Source organism: Branchiostoma lanceolatum, chromosome 16 (genome assembly GCF_035083965.1).
Source record: "Branchiostoma lanceolatum isolate klBraLanc5 chromosome 16, klBraLanc5.hap2, whole genome shotgun sequence".
NCBI lineage: Eukaryota > Metazoa > Chordata > Leptocardii > Amphioxiformes > Branchiostomatidae > Branchiostoma > Branchiostoma lanceolatum.
This window is the reverse complement of record NC_089737.1, coordinates 10,676,653-10,697,628: the sequence shown is the minus strand read 5'-3', so window position 1 is coordinate 10,697,628 and position 20,976 is coordinate 10,676,653. Positions and strand designations below refer to the sequence as shown.

The 20,976-nt window shown below is 39.9% G+C and overlaps 1 protein-coding gene across 1 annotated transcript in view; it reads left to right on the top strand.

Moving 5' to 3' along the window:
- Positions 1-20,976, top strand: part of LOC136422221 (potassium voltage-gated channel subfamily KQT member 1-like) — a 118,217-nt gene that overhangs the window by 19,453 nt on the left and 77,788 nt on the right. The window contains exons 2-5 of the mRNA XM_066409867.1: positions 963-1,053; positions 1,461-1,587; positions 15,511-15,589; positions 17,609-17,705. Of these exons, the coding sequence (XP_066265964.1) occupies positions 963-1,053; positions 1,461-1,587; positions 15,511-15,589; positions 17,609-17,705 (394 nt within the window). The remainder of the gene's footprint in view (positions 1-962; positions 1,054-1,460; positions 1,588-15,510; positions 15,590-17,608; positions 17,706-20,976) is intronic.

Genomic DNA, 20,976 nt, shown 5'->3' with positions numbered 1-20,976 from the left:
ATGCTGGAGAGGTGTGGTGGGTTCTTTAACATTCATAGACTGCCACTTTATGTCCCATTCAAATTTAAGGATGTCTCTGACTGAAGCTTTGTACTCATTTTCACCAGAATCAAGTTGGAACATTGGTGTTAAGTTTTTATTTTTTCTTGAAATGTCACTGTGGAAACTTTTTCAAAACATGTGATGACAACCCATAGTGAACTTTGGAATAATCAAATATTACTTGATAACGTAAGCCATATTAGTAGGGTCTGATTCCCCCAGCTTAAACTTTAAGGTATTTGCCGTCAGTCACCGAGAGGACCTTGTGTTCTTATAAGGGTTGATCAGACTAGAGCATGCACACAGTACAGTGTTCCAGTTTTGATCTGTTCATATATAATATATTATATTTATCATATGTGGGTAATTTGACTGTTTTGTTTTTGGTTTGTCTGTGTATGACTTTCTGAGGTGCAATGTCTGTATGTTCTGCCAGAGAGCCCATATTGTCTGAGCAGTGTTCTCACCAGGATTTTTTCACAGTGTAGGGGTCAGGTACGGAAGGCCAACTTTGCACGGCGCAAGTCACTCGCGGTGTGCCAAAGCCATGATAACAGTAGGGAGTCTGGCATCTTCCCGCACAAAATTTTTAAATTCTTAACCAAATAAAACACTATTTACTGCATTTTGAGGGATAAATTTTGTGAAGTTACGTTTTTCCTCTGTCACAGCCTCATTCTAAAGCCAAATAAGAACTTTTTATAAGATTTATGAAGGTTCTTCCCAGAAAGAAACACCCCTATGCTCATTGAAACACAGCATCGGGGTCCAGATCACAGCATCGGGGTCCAGATCACAGCATCGGGGGTCCAGATCACAGCATTGAGGCCCCTATGCTGAAAAGGCCTGGCGAGAACACTGCTGAGGGGTGAAGTCTGCCATCTCTGATTGCGTTGTTTCTGCTGTCTTGCCCTGTGCAGGTTTGTGATGGTGCTGGTGTGCCTGATCTTCAGTGTTCTCTCTACAATAGACAGCTACACGGTCCTGGCAAATGCAACTCTCTTCTGGATGGTAAGTATAACATAATTTGTGTACAGAGTTAAAATCCTAATCCGTGTACATTGTTCCAACGCAAACAAGAAATGCTTTTGAAAAAAGCTGGCCATACAACCATGATTATATATAATGGTGATCATGAGGATGAAATGGTCGTGGAAGTTAGTTTGGTAATTAAAAGTTTATTTCAAATTCTTGCCCGTAGGCTAATTGCAAGTACATGTAACATGAAAAAGGATTTTTAATGACTGCAAGTGCATAGTCTGCTTGGTGTCATCGCATAGCAATGTATAGCACAATGGCAATAGATTGAGTTCAAGTTCAGTGTTGAATAAAGTTTTGTGAATTAACTTATCTCACTATAAGTATCCAACATATTTCTGTGTCAGACTGAAATGTTCCTGAACTTGACCCCCTTGTAGGAAATATTCCTGGTGGTGTTCTTTGGTCTGGAGTACATCGTGCGGCTGTGGTCGGCGGGCTGTCGCAGCAAGTATGTGGGCATCCGAGGTCGCTTCAGATTCGCCAGGAAACCCATCTCCATTATCGGTAAGCAGTCCCATAGCCTTTTCTGTAGGGGCAGTGGGTTGTTAAAGGGGCCCAAAGCAATATTAGGGCAAAAAAATGGAAATAAAAAAATCTGAAATCTTTATTTACTAACACCGTTTAGCTCATTTGCAGAATAACTTCATACTTTGAGCCTTTTAAAACCTCGCAAAAACGTGCCGTATGATGATCACCTTAGTTTCGCGAGCCTACAAAAACCCCAGCGATGATTTTCAGTGAGTTCTTACATCACATCACAACGACGTCATATTTTTGCATCGTGTATGTCGTTATACCTATAATTGTTGTTTGAAGTAATCATGTATATAAATGACTAGATAAATTGACTTTCAAAGTCCTATTTTCAGGCCAATATTGCTTTGGGCCCCTTTAATCCACTGTGTCTTGGGCATTGTATTAAAAGGTGGAGCCCATCCCTCTCCTTTAGTCACCTTTTTACCTCCCCAACCAAAGTCAGGTACCACTTTTGTACCTGGGTGGAGTGAGGAATGTGTGTTAAATTCCTCTCCCAAGGACACAAAATCTAAACAGAAATTTTAAGAATCAAAGTCGTGACCTCACAATCCCGTGTCCAGCCTGACATTGAACTTGGCCATGCATTGGCACCACTTGGACCTGGAGTAAGGTTACAGAATGGCAAACATCATTTCTAAAGGTAACAGAACACAGTATTCACCCTTGGGGGATTTCATAGTTAAAGGCATCCAGAGCATTTTATGAAGCTTGAAACTTGAATAAAAAAACTCAAATTTCTAGTCATTCCTACACATAGTAGAGAGACAAGAAAATGAATGTGTTAGGGTTTAGACCACTTGGATGCCTCTCACATAAGACGTTACTTCAGTCTTCTATACTTAATGTACCTGCGTCATAGATCTGGGGATCATGGATAAATACTGTGTTCTGCTGAACAGCACAGTGAAATAACAGTTGTTACAGACTCAAGGACTGCGAGTTAAAGTTTCTATCAATACTGGTTGTCAGCATACATGGACGTATCACTACATCTAACATTGTTGTCTCTCTCTGTGCTACATGTGTCAGTGGATTATTATATACCCTTGCCATTTGTTCTGGCAAGCAACACTCAAGCTTGAAAATAAAGCTAAAAACCCATTCCTTTTCAACATTTCAAAAACATAGACTCTGTACATGGAGTAAAAAAGCCTTGAATACACCATCAGACATCAGCCTTGTAGTTAATGCAGAATCCAGGCCTGCCACACAGATGACAAGGAGAAGCCATTACATCAAATTACCGTTTGAAGGTTGTTCAGCACCAAGGAAAGCTCCTGAGGCACCACTTCTCTGTAATGACACTGACAACAGCTTCAGATTGTCACACGGTGTAATGGGGCATGACAAACGCTACCAAATATAAATTTGCCAATCTCAGACCTGTTTTGTATTCAGACTACGGCTGCACTAACACTATGTATTGGTCTTCACGGAAAAGTTCCAGAAGAAGCATACTTCCTTTATGGAAAAGGTGGTTAAGAATGTTTTTATTGGGGGAAATAGCTTTGTATCCATCGTATTCCGGCTTCAGTTCAGTTTCCTGCGGAATGGTCTGGCGCTCGTTAATAGAGAAAGGATTAGCGTCTGAATATTTTCCTAAAATTATAGGCAAGAGTTTTCATTGGGTTTGATTCACACGGTCCTCATAACAGCATGGTAACATTAGCTTTTAAACAAGCAGTCTGAAATATTTGCTTCAGAATGAAAACTGAGGTAAGGACCAAACTTTTCAGTAGGAAAGGGGGTAAGACTATTCTGTGTGGAACGGATTGTTGGAGTGTCTCAACCAGAGATTTGTATTTGTATTTATTGAAAATGAAAGACAGGCCATTACACTGGGTCAGCCTAGGCAGCTTTCGCTGGTAACGGCTGACCCACAAATACAGACGAACATACAGTAAGATCCTTACACTATCATGATACATACATAGTTAATACGATACAATACAATGCATAAAACAATATATAGATAGATTAATATGGGTTCCAGTCTGGGTAAAATGGTGTTAGATAAGATGATTTTTTGTGTGTCAAGTTTTACTTAACTTAAAGTAAGCTGACTTTCTGCCTAACTTCTAAGCCAACTTCATAAAGGATTTGTTAGTTCCGCTAGTTCATTTTAGTGATGCTGAAGAAGAGTGATGGATGTCTTTCGAAACGTCCGGAAATAAATCTCTGAACTCTTATCCAGTTGTAGAGTTTGAATTCTCTTTATATATTGTTTACCTGGATGTCTAACCTTCACAAACGCATAAAGGATTTGGTACTGAGACCATCCGGTTAGGCGAGGAACACGTCTCCAGTGCCTTATATTTCCTGGCATGGTGACAACTATTCCATACAATCTCTTCTGCTGTCACTCCAGCTTCCATACATGTGTGCATCCTCCCCCATGGGATGAGTTGTGACCTATGCATCTGTCTCTGCCTCTTTCAAGAACGTTGTCATCAGAAGACATGTTTTGTACCATTAATCATATAAAGGCCCCAAGGCTAAGTTCTCTTTCATAAGTAGCTAAGGCCACACCAATTTAATTTCTTGGATAACGGATTTTCTTTTTTAATTTTAGCAACAGAAAAATCATGAAAATAGAAGGCTGGGGTGAAAACTTGCACCTGACCCAGTGTTCACTCCCTGAAATTGTGTGCACCAAAGTACAAACTTTCCTCTGAGATTCTGTTTTCCTGTTGATTTTCCAATCTGGCAGTTTTTAAAATTCCTTTAACCAAGAAATTAAAATGGTGTGGCCTTAATTCTTGGAGTAATTGTATGAATGTCCTATTCTATTTCTCTGCAATCCTTGTTGGCCCTTGACAAATATATTTTCCATTACATTACCTCCCCACTGTTGATTATGATCATGATAATGCCATTGTCTATGATCATTAAAGATGTTCTCTTTTTCGATACTGCTTGACTGTGTAATATAAATATGATGTGCCCAACTTTTCCTGACCAGCAGAATTCTCTCTTTGTCGGGCACATTTTAGAATTCCATCAACTTCCCACCATGTCAGCAGCTGCTCCCTTATTCCATTCAAATCCACCGGGACAGCTTCACCAGAGGGCAGCATTCCATATTCCTCTAACATGCGTACAAGTTGCATAATATACATTTCCACGGACTCAATCAGGTACATCTTAAACCCACCCAAATCCGTAACAGCGAGACCCCGGGTGGGTCTTCGGCTTGTTCAAATTGAAATACTTCATCTTGTGAGTCTCAACTTCCAAACTGAGAGGTGTGGTGTGTCAGCTAGGAGCTTTATATTACAGGCAGGCAAATGTAGCACACTAGGAAGAGAAAGAAATTAGATGCCCTCAGTTTGCAGGGGATACCCAGAAGATACCCTGTTTCCCTGGTAAATATATAGTATTACATAAATTATGTACACACATTGTCACCGTTGTTTTTTCCTCATACCAGACACAGCATGACAATTGATTGACATTCAAAGCTACTAATTGTTAATCCATACGGGCACCACCCCCCACCCCCAATTTTTACACCTTGTCTTTAAACCTGGTGTGATTGGATCAAGCCATTCTGGCTAAAAGGGGGAGGGAATTTCCCGAGCAGCCTTCGTAACCCTGCTTCTCCTAATGGGTCAGTTAGTCCTCACTCTTAGTGAGCAGATGAGCTAGTCACGCCTTGAAGTGACCTTCAGGTCTTCGTTACGTGGTGACCATTGAGTAAAAAAAAAAAATCCTAGCTAAAAGCCTGCAAATATGCATCGGGTAACTGGACAGTAGCCAAGTACAGGCACATGTGTTATGACTACGTTAGCGACCCCCGTAGATACGTTCCCCCCATCCCATTGAGACATGTGAAAGTCAGCACTGCGTCAAAGTCAGAGCATGTGTGAGAATCCATCCTTCTTGTGGCAGTATTTCCCACTAGGCCCTGGTCCCTAAGCTCCCCTACAATAGTGATGCAATAACGGAGCATCATAACATAGCAACTAATGCTGCCGGTGGGAAGATTAGCACTATAGTCAGTACTGAGGGAGAGAAAACCCTGGCCTCTCTTCCCGAGCAAATGTTGTCAGATTTCTTTTGTTAGTTTTGTTCACTCCATTGGGAGAAAATGATGACAGCATAACATAAATTGTTCAGCCGTTATGACTTAGATGATAATACTTATTGATAGAATCTGATGCTTCATTGATGCATTAAAAAGTACAGTAACTTTCCTTCGGTCAACTACAAACTACAAAATGAAAATGCAAATTAAATGTTAAAATTCTACTTACTAACAAATATAGGCTAAGATGAGTAATATTATATTTGTGCCTATTGTGAGAATTGTCACAACAAAGGATGTAATCATATCTGCTTATGGCACCAAGTGTCTTGAAATCTGTTGTACTTAAAGCAAGATTGTGCTCCGTCCTTTTATGGTAAGATATAAAACGTATTAAACATTGCTTCTAAATCATTGTCAGTTGCCGTGTAGATGGAAATGACCTTGAGCCTGAATCTGGACATCATTCATCATGAAAAGGCCATGTTGACAGCTGAATCAGAGTGAAAGAAGTTCAACCATTCATTCACCACTGGCTCCTGTAGTCCAGTTCTTCAGTATGGACAAAACTTTTCTTTCGCAAGTTTTAAAAACATGGATGAGGTCCTTCCACATCAGATGACTATAAGAAGTGCACTTTGGTGGCTATATTGAGTTTAAATCTTCTATGCTGATACCTTTCTAACAGCAGCTGAATATATGGCAGCAGCCATGATTATCAGCCTTGGTACACATATACAGCAGTTCCGCAAATATAGCACATAGGACATATCTAAAATGTAAAAACAGGTACTGATACAGATGTTTCGGGACAGATTCGGACTAGGATACCTTAAAGTCAGCTACTCCATTTGCTATCATACAATCATTAAGTAGCTAGTCTTCCTGGAGTACAAAACAACAACATACAATCAACATTATGATAATATACAAACTACAATTTGTCAAGATAAATAACTCCCATAATATCTTTTATGTGATAATGTACTTACAGACCAGTACGCATCCGCACAAATTATGATTCATATCAAATGCTTTGAAATATGAAAAGATGTTTTTATACCTTGTCTACTTTCTTTATACAATCATGTACAACAACATAGATTCTCACTACCCAATTTCTCTACTTTCAGGTTGTGCATAGAATGGTAAACTCCTGCCTTTAAGCCAGTTTTCCTTGAGCTAGAACTTTATCAGTGTCCCAAGGGAATCTTTACCAGGCCATGCCATGAGTCCTAGCATTATAAGATAGTGAGCTAGAATCATGTGTTAGAGAAAACACATTCCGTCTATGGTATCTTTTTTCTTTAACAAAGAAGAACCTAGAGGGCCCAAACTTTATGTCCCTTCTTCCCATTAGCACAAAAGCTATCTACCAACCAAAAATCGTGACCACAGCTTGTATAGAAGTTGAGATATCAAAACGGGAAGTTCCGCTGCAATACCATACAATGTTATCGTATGAGCGATATGATTATATCAGAAGGAAATCAGGTGAGAAATGGAAGTCAGACTTGGTATGTTCTATACAATACAGCCTTCACTGACAACAATCTCCTTTTCTCAGTACCTTGTCTGGAAGAGGAAATTGCAGGAAAATCCTAAATCCTAATGTCAGACGGTATAAAAGATTTGATTCGATAGACATGGCCCTTCTGTATGTATAATCCTATTGCTGCGGGGCATTATGAAGTTTAAATCCCGGATAAATCCTCTCCGTGCCGTTCCCTTATCACCAGCGTCAGTGGAAGACAGATGATCTGGTCTACAGAGCAGATTATGGCTTGGAAAATCAGAAAATTGATATGACTGTGAAGAATTAAAACACCTGTTTCTGTAGTTCGCTTCCCCTTTCATGCAATATTGGCTACTCTCTTTTTGAGAGCACATTCTAATCAGATTGTTTTGCTTCTCTGTTCATGTTTTGATTTTCAATTCACATAAATACTAATTTACTATGGAATTTATGTGAAAAGTAGAGGCTTCAATACTGAAACGTTCTAGAAAATTATTTTTGAAGATTGGCAAATGATTCTAACAAGATTGCCTTTACATCATACTGTAGCATAGTCTTTTGTTATCAAACTTTTAAACTTATAAATTTAAAGTTGTATAACATTAGACTCTTCTGACTGGCGGTATTGTGAGTTGGAGCAGTACTGGATGATAGACATGTTCAGATCAGGATATTGAAGCTTGATTCACCTCAGTGGTCTGTTTACGCTCGCAGGGATGCTCGGGTGGAGACTTGGACAGGAAATAAGACTCATATGAAACGACGTCTGCCGGCGCGGATCTCAGTTCAAACAGCTGATCTATGTGAGCCCTTGGGTCACTCGTACTCCTTCATTTCGGACCGGATACCAATGGCCATTCGGCTGTAAAAACGGCCATGCAAGGCTCCCCCTGGTAACCAAATGGTAGTCAACTTGTAAGTCATGGACATGTATCAACACCACAACTACTTTTTCTCCAGCACCAAGGACAGGTTTAATACCGTGCTATGAGTAAAGGTAAAGTGTAACTCAGACTAGGGACAAAGCAAGTCGCTTTTTTGTTAGCTAGTAGCTCAGTGCAGCTTTGCAATGGCTTTCATACTCTTCAGTCTAGATATTTTGTGTTGGATTCTTTAATGTTCAGAGGTTTGACGACATAAGCTCCCTCATACATGGGCCGCCGACTTTACATCCCCATCCACAAGGACAATTAAGACCCCCAAAGTTGCCTTTCCACGTGCAAATGAGTTTAGAAAATGCAGTGTCTTATATATCAGTTTTGCCTTTTCTGTTGAATCTTCATAATTGTAGATATTCTCTGGCCTAAATGTCAAGTCAAATCAATGCCTTTTATCTTAATTCGAAATACTTGTTCGGCCCACACAGTGTGTTGAGAGTGCTGTAAATGAATTTGAGTTTGCAGTGATTTAATTTTGTGGTGCAGAAAAAACGGAGTGTTTAAAGCTAGTTTGCAGATGAAACAAGGGGGGGGGGGAAGCGGGCATAATTAAAACATGCCTTTTCGTGGAAATTTTAAGTTTGCACTGAAGTGGTTACTGCAAAAAAACACCAAACTTTGATCCACGCTTGAATGTATTCACATTATTTCATGATTTTGATATGTGAAACCTCCAGGCCTATTTTCACAACAACAATCCACTACCAGTTTTCATTCATTCATTCATTCATTCACCAGTAGTACCAAAAAAAGTTTAGAAAAATTGTGTTATCAAGTCAGAATTGAGATGCTTTAATTCCCAAGAACTTTTAGATCAAATACAGACAGGGTTTTGATAGGAGATACTGTAGTTAAAAAAAACCCAAAACCTTTTGCTGTAGAAGACACAGCTTGTAACTTGTGTCTGTGGAGTTAGTGACTTACACTGAGGGCATCATGATCAGCCCCAGTTGACAACGCTAGATCCAGATAGAGAATGTTACATTAAAGATGGACGGGCTTGATTACAAGTGTCAAGTCCACGACCCCGTAATCATATCCCCGAGCGCAAAACCACCAGTTGAAGAATGAATGATTTTCTCACTTTTGCTACACTGTAATATACCTTTCCACCACAGGGTGTCATTAGTAAAGGTGCATATGTGCTGTACCCTGCATCACCATACATATAGATCATAATGTTACCATCCATCCTACCAGGCAGACTACGGCTTCAAAGCCCACAGAAATAGCAACACCGCTCGTCTGATGTACTGGGCTGTAGATTAGCTATCCTTTTTGTGCCTACATATTGATTTGTGTCTGAGTAATCTTCCAGAAGTAATTTGGACATGAGTAGTACAGCTGATGCTGTGCATTATGGCTTGGGCCAGAGTTATGACTCGTTTTGTCTTACAGACAAAGAAAAAAATTCAGCAGAAAAGTGCCATATCATCCTTGAATGGTAGCCAAGGATTTACGGAAGAATGAAGCATATTTCTAAAATCTCCTTCTACTTATTTATATTTTGATTTATTGAAATTGGAATACAATCCTTATATTAGTAGTTTTGATATCCGTATGAGTGCCCTTATTTTTCATAAGATTGTTTTGAGCTTTTGCGAAGTACCCGTCTCGAAATTCAAACTTGACAGAAATAAAACATTTTCTACATAATTTTTGAATTTACAGTGATGGTAATTCCACCTGCAGGTTAGTTCAGGTAGAATTGTAGCTGTGCAGCCACAGTGCAGGAATTTCTGATTTGAACCTGAAACTAACCTAGTAGTACGTATACTTACTACTATTTCTAGTTCTATCCATGAATTATTGCTTAATACTGGGAAGCGATCTCCCCCAAAGTGCAAAGGGAATACCTATTATTTTCTTGATTTAAAGCTGACTTATACTACACCACTACCCCAAATCCTTTATCATTACCAGACTGTGCTTTAGCCATAACTCAGGACTTGCATACCATGGGGTGGTATGAAGTGATCTCCCTAATACCGCAGTGCTGCGTGCTCATTTGTGGTGGATCAGCCAAAGTAGGGAGATCTATAAATCCTGACTGAGATGTAGAGAAGGGCAGGGAACACTGGGAAGGAACACCTGGACATGCTGTATCAGCTCATGGATTTGTGTGTGTGTGTGTGTGTGTGTGTGTGTGTGTGTGTGTGTGTGTGTGTGTGTGTGTATGTGTGTGTGTGTGTGCATGTGACTGTCTTTATGTGTGTGTGTGCGCGTGTGTGCGCGTGCATGTGCGTGTGCATATGACTGTCTTTATGTGTGTGTGTGCGCGTGTGTGCGCGTGCATGTGCGTGTGCATATGACTGTCTTTATGTGTGTGTGGGGGGGGTGCATATGACTGTCTTTATGTGTGCGTGTGTGTGCATGTGTGTGACACATATAGAGATTAGGATTGAAGACAATCACAGATTTTCATAGGACAGGTTGGAAATCAGGATCTGTCCATAGGACAAAATCTATTTTAGTTTATCTGTTTTAGGACAATTTGCAATTCTACTAGCACATATTTAGGGTTTAGTAGAGTAAGGTAGTGCTATGTTGCCCCTAAGGCTTAATAAGCTATGGGAGAGAGTGAGTGAGTGAGTGAGTGAGTGAGTGAGTGAGTGAGTGAGTGAGTGAGTGAGTGAGTGAGTGAGTGAGTGAGTGAGTGAGTGAGAGTAAGGTTAACCCTAACCCAATCTGTTCTACATTGTATTAGAATGTAGAACTGTCTTAGCACAGACCCCAATCACGATCAAATTATTCTAGTTTGCCCTAGGACAGATCCCATTTCCAATCTGTCCTGGGAGAGATTCTGATTCCAATCTGTGTGTGTGTGTGTGTGTGTGTGTGTGTGTCTGTGTGTGTGTGTGTGTGTGTGTGTGCATCTGTGTATGTGTGTGTGCATCTGTGTATATGTATGTGTGTGTGTGTTTCTGTAGTATATACATAATGTGTTCAAAACAAGTTTTCACGTTCAATTTGGAGACTTTTGAATGTGACCTCTGTGTTTTGCAATTGGCAACAGTGAATACATATTCATATAGACCCCAGCTCATAAAAACTTAGTAATACTGTCATAACTCATTTCATATGATTGCTAGTTGAGCCATACCAAGAGCAGCTATTACATTCAAATTGATAGCCTTACTCAGTTGCTGTGCCATTTTGGGGGTTGGCAACAGGATGTTTAAATGTCAAACCACTCTAAGTACTAGTATATGAAGACATTGTTATTAAGGGTTACATAAGGGGTAGCAAAATATTCCGAGGATAAAGTTTATGGCTTGGAAAAGAGCCAGTACAATAAGGCTCCTGAATTGAAATACAGTTAACATTTTTGATGTCAGCTTACGTTTTGTACTTCGTTGTCAGTGTTTGCTCACAATGGCAGAGAAAGTACCCAACTTGTTACATGTATCTCCTTCGGCCATACTGATTTGATTATATGGATGACATCCTCTGGGCACCCAAAAAATGGTGCGAGTGTGTAAAAGATAAGTGTAATGTACGCCAAAAATAGTTACTCAAGCAACTGGATAAAATTTCGAAACAGTCAGACGTTTCAGACAGCATCCGCTGTCTTTCGTCAGTGACGTTCGTTAGATAAGAGTAATGCTTGGGTCACATTTCCAATCCGGGGCCCGGACGGGCAGTCTTTGGGAACGTTAAGTATAATATAAAAGACAACGAAAATCAGAAAACGTACCAAAAATTATCTAAGTGCATAGCATGTGACATATTTATTGATATACACTTTGATTTCTCGTTTCCGCCCACAGCCCGGCCAGGTCCTAGCTGGGAAATGTGACCCCAGCATTAGACAGAAAAAAGTTGCCTTCATTAAAGTCTAAGTGTCAGGAAGGTTGAACAAATGACTGAACACACAGAACATTGTTGCATGTCAAAAAAAGTCAAAGTTCCTTCCCGCACAGATTGTAGATTCATTTACATGTCTGTCTAACCAGACATCCCGTCAATAGAGTCAGAACTGGAGCGGCAAGTTATGATGATTTACATGTAAGTCTACCACGCTTAAATACCTCGGCAAGGTGAAAAAATTAAGAGTTTTCTGTCTCTTAGATTGAAACAAGGAGCAATGCAATATTCAAGACAGAAATATTTTCATGGTGTGATGACTATGCAGTCATAGGTCACACACAAAAATGTAAACATAAAACTACTGCAATTGTTTCATTAGTTTCAATAGTTTAGTATTTAGTGACTTGTCCCAACCCAGTTGAAGAGAAACAACAGGTTATTTTCCCAAAAGCAGTAGTTATTTTTGTCTCACTTTAAAACATGTTTTGTCTAAGCTGCCAATTGCTATCTTTGACCAATGCTGACAAGAAAGAACACAGATCCACAGTCACTAACAACATGTCAGTCACTGTCTATCCCATATCAGAGCTGGGAAGAATGTTGCTATCTTTAGTCAAGGTCTAAAAGTAGGTTCATACAAGACATGAGAATAATTAGGAATTGAGATATTATATTTTTAACAACTGTTAAATCGCAGGGCCTTGAGTATTGTAAACCCTAATTACCTTTATGAAAAATGGAGGTACATGTATTGTTTTTGGTGTATCTGCACATGTGTGTGTTTCAGTATATTTGTACTGTGCATCTGTATCTGTATCTATATACAGTAGCCGGTATAACCGCCATTCAGATTCGCAGGCGCGCGGCAGAGCAGCACCTGGTTATATTGACACGGAACGACCTGTCACACCTAACCTTTGCACATCTGACTGTACGAGTTCCATTAAACTACAGTTATAGGGAAGAATGAATTTTTGAACACATCAATTCTGGGTTGATAACTCTGGACTTGAGGGCATGACAGTCACTATTTCTTGTTCTTTTCTGAGCTGGCACTAGATACTCAGACCATGAGTCAGCATAATTTAAGAATATCTGGATGGATTATAATGATATTTGGTATGTGGGTAGGTGTTGGGAAGACGACGGTCAAGGTCAAGTTTAGGCCTTCTGGTGACTGACCTTGGTACTGCAGCAGAACTTGAAACTTTTGTCCTGGACATGGTCTTGTTTTTACTGCATCTGAAAATGGCCTCTTTCTTGGCTATTTTGAGAAACAATTTGAAGCAACTACAGAGCCATAATGGGCCATTTGTGGCCTGGTATAATACCCTGGGTTATGTGGTTAATACCCGTGTGGTCATCAGTCCACATTAATGTCCACCAAAAAGCCTTTTAATACATGTGATCAGTAATACAGACTCGATCAGAGTAATCTATCTATAACTCGTCAGTAACAGTGTTTCATGTGCTATACTTGGTCACTTTGATTTGCAATTTTCTTTATTGAATAAAAGAAGGGAATGGGGGCATGGTGCCCACATGCTCTAACCATACACCCGCTTACCTAGGGGAGCAGATTCTCTATTTCCCCCCTCAAGAAGCCTTAGAATATCCCACTTAAACTTAAAATTCTCTTTAAAAACTCCACATCATGGAAGGGAGGAACATCCAAACCATATCTCATACCCCCATACATTTTTTCCCAGAAAGATCCCTGATCATTACAATATTATACGTGTATATATTATGTATATATATGTTTGAAATTTTAGTATCTTCAATAGTTTTCAGTATGAAATATCTTAACTTCATTGGTTAATCAGTCACGAAATAAAGATAAAACAATTCTATCTTAAATTTATTACAATGGATCTGTGTCACTGGGTAAGGCATGAGGAAAGGTAACTGTCTCTTTCCCCTTGAAGGCTATAAGTTAGAATTAATTAGATTTACCCTACAACCAATCATGTCATTGTCTAACAGTACAGGGTCAAACACTATCACTTGGGCCAGGGGCTTACACGCAGGCATGACGAAAGAGTGACGCACTTTTGCTAATGCAAAAAGGTTCTAAGATAGACAGTTGAAACCTTTGAAGGGACACATGATAAACCGTTTCTTGTCATTTGTGAAAGGTTATTGATTGCCACCTAGTGACAAGGAGGAGCTATGGGAAGGAGGTCAATGACCTACATGGATACTGTTTTTTTCAGAGGTTAGGCCCCGATCTGCTACACTGCCTTGGTTGCAACCTAGTGTTACAATAAACAACTACCTGGACGTACATAAAGGAAAACAGATTTTAGACATTGTTATACTTCAGGTTAAGAGGGTACTAAAGACATTAGCCCACACCGCAAACACATATTACAACTACTTCGCGGAGGTTTGTGTTCTACAGACTCTTGTTATACCCTGAACATGTTGCTGAAAGTACCCAAATTGTTGGTGAAGGAATTCACTGTGCCAGTACAGATTATAGACCAGTTTACTCGTAAACACCTTAAGTTTTCTTGAAAGACCAAGCACAGTTTTTATCTAATGTTGATCACAGCCAAAAGTGTATTTAGACGTTAGCGTTAGGGGCGGGAAATAAATCAAGATACAAAAATTGTAGTCCCAATCCTTTATTCCTGAATTCCGGGCTTCTAGCAAGGTGTTCCAGTTCATCTATTTCTTACTACTCTCTCCTACATAGTTTCCCTATAGTGAAGATATCAGGTAAACCATAGTCAGCTCCAGGCATGTATTGCACTCATAATACTTTAGATAAAGATAGGCCATTTTTCATCGAGGCAATGACTGAGGTAGATAGGCTGCATGTGGGTGTTATAATAAACATTTATGTCTGAATATCGACCTTGACAATTTGAACAGGTGACTGGATACAAGGTCAAGGTGTTTGCCTTCTGACGACAGCAACAAAGTTTTAAGTACCACAAATCATTTGAAGTTTGTGGGGACTTAATGTCACAGTAGGAGGGGAAAGGAGGTTTTGCAGTGTTGAAGGTTCACAGATTTAAACATTATATAACTTTATTGCACAACAATTGTACAAGGTACAAAGTATGGCATTCACTGGTACATAGATAACATTCTATTAGGCTAATCAGTCTATCTTATACAATTTGGTGTAGTAGTATGGGATGACGATGGGATTTTACAATCATTGGAGGAGATTCTAACGTCTATACATTCTTTGATATACTTCCCAATGTATACCATGCATGGGTTGTCACATGTCATTATGTACTTAAATTTGCTATTGAAGTCCATTGAGATAAATCCTTAAACAACAGTACTGGCGTAGCGCAATGTAAGACAGAGCATGATGTTTGAAGGTGATGAGTTTGTGTTAGAGTTAGGGCCCTAAAAACGATGAATGTTGTGTTTTGCAGGTACCAACCAACCCTAGTAAAAACAATAGTCTGGTGCATATTTAAGATCTATGTGTCATCAGTTATTATATTGCCAGCCAGTGCCATCAATTTAGGCCTATATAATGCTTGCATACATGTGTGTGTGCGTTTGTAGTTGTGGCAAAGCTCAAATATGCTACACTATAAAATGTTATTTTTCCCTGCCGACTCCTACAGATCTGATCGTGGTAGTGGCCTCCATCATAGTGCTGTGTGTGGGGTCCAACGGACAGGTGTTCGCAACCTCAGCCATCAGGTGAGAATAACAAGGAATACCTCACCTTAACATTGTTTGTTTCACAAGATGTGAGTACTCAAGACAAGTACTTGTCTCTCTTGGGTTATCCAGTTTCAAAGTTTAAGACAAAAACAAGTCTGCAGTTCCAAGAAAAGCCACTAGTTGGTCCAAACCAACACATTCATATTTTGTATTCCTTAGCATGAAAGATACCTGCCACACAAAAATCATGACCATGGCTTGTTCCGAACTTGCGATACCATAACCAGAAATTGCACTGCAGTACCATAGAAAGTGGCTAGGAGACTCATAATTGAAATCATCCTTTGTTTACTTAAACATCTACCCACATACCAAATATCATTAACAATTAACCCATCAATTGCTTCTTGAGAAAAATGCGGTTAAGTACTGTGACAAACACATACAAACAAACGCTAACGAAAACAGACCGTTCTTGGCAGTGGTAATGAACGACCTGCAAGACGCCCCAACGGGATGATAACCTTTACTTCCCCTTCCTCATAGTTAACCTCGCTGTGATCAATTAGCCCAGAGTGTGCTGAGGCGCAGTGGGAGGGCTGTGTGAACCCTAATCATGATGGCAGCAGCCAGCCCAGAATTGGACAGTAAATGGATCTCCTGTGTGTAAAAGGTTCCTGCCTCCCAGAGGGCAACTACAGGAAAATTAAACCCTGATTGATTTCCAGTGTGAGGTTGCATCAGTCCACAACTTCAATGTTTCAATTTTCTTTGTGAGGAGAAATCAATCAAGACAGCACAAAGATGAATGGTTCTTTGTTTCCTAACTCAATTCACGGCTACAAACTTGGCTATAGGAACATAAGGTCACGGTTGTGATATGTTAACTTGATCTTCTTCAAGGTCTTCGATAAAGATTGTGCAAGGAGAGTTTTTTAAAATTCACTCGCCCGCTGTGGGTAAGTAGATAAAAAGTCTACTGGCTCAAACCAACTTTTTGCCCGGCCTGAAATCGGAATGACATATTTCAATGCACTTCTATTTTCAGAAGGGAAATCATTTTCTTTTTCATTAAAAAAAATCTCTCAGTGATACCATGCGAGGACAGCTTATGGCATATTTTTTGAAACCAATATTTGAATGGAAGGCAAGGGCCGGCTACCTGACAATTTAGATCTAGTCCGTCGGGCGAGCCGCTATGAGCAAATCCAACCAATATATCTAGTAGTACCCATCTACCCATGGAAAAATGTGACTGGCATGACTGGGCCAGTATGGTATGACATGCACTGGATTGGCACTTTCACTAAGCCCCAAGGCCGGGTTAATGGACTTGTCTAACCTTGATCATCACAGATAAAGTGTACTGAGAAATCAATGTTTGTCAAGATTTTGAAGTTTTATCAAATCCAGTGCAGGTTGGGTCATGTGGCATAATGGCAAAGTGTTTGGCTCAGAACCAAGAGGTCACGGGTTCGAATCCTGTCATGTCACTGATCTTTTGCCCTTGAGAAAGGCACTTAACATGACCTTCCTCACTTCACTCAGGTGAAAATGAGTATCTAGCTTCAGTTAGAGATGTCCCTCAGATAGGACCTTAAATGTTCGGTGTTTGAGGAGAGCCATACCTAGAGCAGGTAAAAGAACCAACCACTCGAATCTAAAAGAGTAGGGATGTGAGTGGATCAAACCTTAGAGTATTGTGTATGTCTTACGTACCATGCTTGGAGTCCTCAACATAATGAGGTTAAGCATGTAATATCGAAGAGGAAGAAGAGGAAGGCTAGATCAATTCCATTTCTTGGTGGTTCTTGGATATTTGTAGGAAATTAATAGAGCAGGCAGGCAAAATAAAGAATAGAATTAAACATGTATCCTTTGATAGACCTAAATAGCCACACAAGGGCTACATCTCAAAAATAATTCTAAACAATACTGATATTTCTATATGGTTCTATATAGTAGTGAGACTGATATGAAAACAGTGATGCAAACATTTCTACAACCGCCCTACTGATCTGTATTACCCCCCTCCCCCATTCTGCCCCACCCTAGGGGAATACGTTTCCTACAGATTCTGCGGATGTTACATGTGGACAGGCAGGGGGGAACCTGGCGGCTACTCGGGTCTGTTGTCTTCATCCACAGACAGGTGAGATGATTCATATCTACACACTGGATGGGCACCATTTATCTATTCTCTTTTATAGAAATATCATCCCTAGATTCATCTCAAACATAAATTGTTTGAATCCGAACAGCTTTCTTCAGTTTAACACTAACTCAGTACCTCTGGTTGGAGAGACATTCACATTCATACTGTCCCTTTCCTTGGTGCTGATAGGCATTCACACTAACACTATACCTTTCCTTGGTGCTGATAGACATTCACACTAACACTGTCCCTTTCCTTGGTGCTGATAGACAGTCACATGAACACTGTCCCTTTCCTTGGTGCTGATAGACATTCACACTAACACTATCCCTTTCCTTGGTGCTTATAGACATTCACACTAACACTAACACTGTCCCTTTCCTTGGTGCTAATAGACATTCACTCTAACACTGTCCCTTTCCTTGGTGCTGATAGACATTCACACTAACGCTGTCCCTTTCCTTGGTGCTGATAAACATTCACACTAACACTGTCCCTTTCCTTGGTGCTGATAGACATTCACACTAACACTGTCCCTTTCCTTAGTGCAGATAGACATTCACACTAACCCTGTCCTCTAGCGCTGATAGTTTTGTTGTATGGGCTTGTGCAGAAGATAGCTCAAATGTAGATACAAAGTCCTTGGGTGGTTTCTTTTCCACTGTAGTTATCCAAGTTTCAAGTCACTCACTCACTCACTCACTCACTCACTCACTCACTCACTCACTCACTCACTCACACTCCCTTTCCGATTTTATCATCCATTTTTTTTCCCATCTCACAAGCGTTAGACGTGCTTGCACAAAGATATGGCTGCTTTTTGGGAGAGTGCCTAACTCGGAATCTAAAAATGGTACGAGTGGTCATTTCAGAACTGGAAAGAAGCTGTGAGCAGTAACTACAATCCGGCGCCAAAGACCAGTTCACAGACCCAAACACCATTACTTCATTTCCTCCCAAAGCTGAGATGACTTGATAAGAAGTCAAGAACCCTGCTTTCTGTAAATGGCTCTTGCCACCTATGGGAGATACATATGTCTTCAAACCTTGAACTGACATTTTTAATCAGTGAAGTTTTCTCTGAGAGGATTTCTCCAAACTGCAAGATTGATGATACTAGTTAAAAGACCTGTCTCTAGCAATGCTATTAGTGTCAGGTTGGAGTACACAGTTGTATTACCAGGCCAGTGCAGTTCAAAGGATAGTTGTATATTTGTGAGATGCCATGAGATAGGACGGTAAATAATGGATTTGCCGTGTCAAAGCAGGGCTCTTGCTACCTCTAGGAGAGCTATATATATATGTATCCCAGCCTTCAACAGACATTTTTCATCAATGAAGCCCTTGAAACTGCCAAAACTTTTCTAGGGAAAAATATACCAAGGCAAAATGCTTGTTTTCATTTTCATAGAACTCTTGACAATGTTATGATTCTCTGTAAAGAACTTGACCGTCATTAATCCGTTGGTTTCAAATGTTGTAGTTGTTATCCAGACACATATCTCATATACTGTAGTGTAAGTGCCTTTAAGTTTGCAGGGATTTGATTTCACAGTTGGAAGAAATTTGAGTGTTTGTGGGGTTTTTAGTTTACGTCTGAAACAAGGGAGTAGGCTGGCAAAAGACAGAACAAGCAGTCTGTGAAAGTTTTAAGTTTTCCTTGAAGAGATTACTGGGAAAACCGCAAACATTAAACCACTGCAAAAAATTTCAACATTCACAGTACCCAGTACATGGAAGCAGAGAAAAAAAAACTTTTTTTATCAGCATGAAACCCCCTTGATCAGGTCACATTCAGATACTTATCAGCTGATGGTTAGAGCCTAGTTAAGCTATAGGGAAATCCTCACTTGTACAGCAGAGTGCTTTGAAATTTCCATCTACCAAAATCAAAGAGAAGTCAGGTTTTGATCTGATGCCCAACAAGCAAGGAAATGTATTGACATGGCCTTAATCAGGGTAAAGCAGGCAGAAGTAGGAGAAACTTGTGAATAAATACCTTGTGTAACTGCATCCTGTTGAATCAAGGCTCGAACCTGTCAGAAAGATTCTGTATATAATGGATATTGCAGCATGGTGACCTTCTAGAAAGGGCAAAAGTCCGACTGCTTGACTGAATAAAAAAAGAATACCGTCAACTCTTGTGATTACGTAGGATGCCCTAAGGTGGCCAGATAGAAAAGAAAGCTGACGTTATCGAGGCCTTCTTGAGAATGTCTTGAACACCTGGATATCTTAAGTGTGGATGACTTGAGGATTGCTGATGCTACTTTTAGAAGATCTCCTTAAATTCACTGTTTTAATTTCAACAGTCTTAGGCCACACCAATTTGATTTCTTGTTGTTGTTTTTTATTTTAGCGGGGAAAAAAATCATGAAACAGAGGGCTGGGGTGAAAACTTACCTGACCCTGTTCACTCCCTGAAATTGTGTGCACCAAAGTACAAACCTTCCTCTGAGATTCTGTTTTCCTGTTGATTTTCCAATCTAGCATTTTTTTTTAAAATTCCGTTAACCAAGAAATCAAAATGGTGTGGCCTTAGGGTAACCCATCAAAATTATATGTATCAACTTTGTGTCTCTGTCACTATATCACAGAAAAAAATCATTCAAATTTTGAGTGACCTAAGGTTTTTATATAGTGTTTCTAGTGACAGAGAAAAAAGGACACTGTACCATACATACAGAATTCTACATTGTACGGCATATTCTATGTAAACCGAGGTAACAATGACTCTGTGTTGTATCATGTTTGTCTCATAACCACTTGAGAAAACACAGATTTCAGTGCAAAATGTGCCAGAAGTGGAGAAAATCTGCTTGAAAAAATTGTAAGAACATCAATTCATGAACATCTGAATGCCTTACTTGAAATATTGACAGAGCATTCGAACTGCAAAGTGCATTGAGATGATACCAGAAGCCTGTGGAATACCGTAAAATACAGACCGGTCCAGAACTCCCATATAACGTCCCAGGTATTATGACATAAACTGATCTTTCTGTAACATTATTCAGTAAGAAAAGTTTTAGTTCAGAGTCATTGCCACTAACTGCCACTGCCCCCTTCTATCATATGCTGGTATACTAGCGCCTTGGGGTTGTGCCAACCCTCTTGTATTGCCAGATCTCCCATATACCACGTATTATCATTGTTGCCACCTTTGATGGCTGTCACGAGGGCTACTATTACAGCCGAGATAACTTACGAGTCTTGATGTATCAACTGGGATTATGGGCGACATTCGTATCAGTGTTGGCCAGCCTCC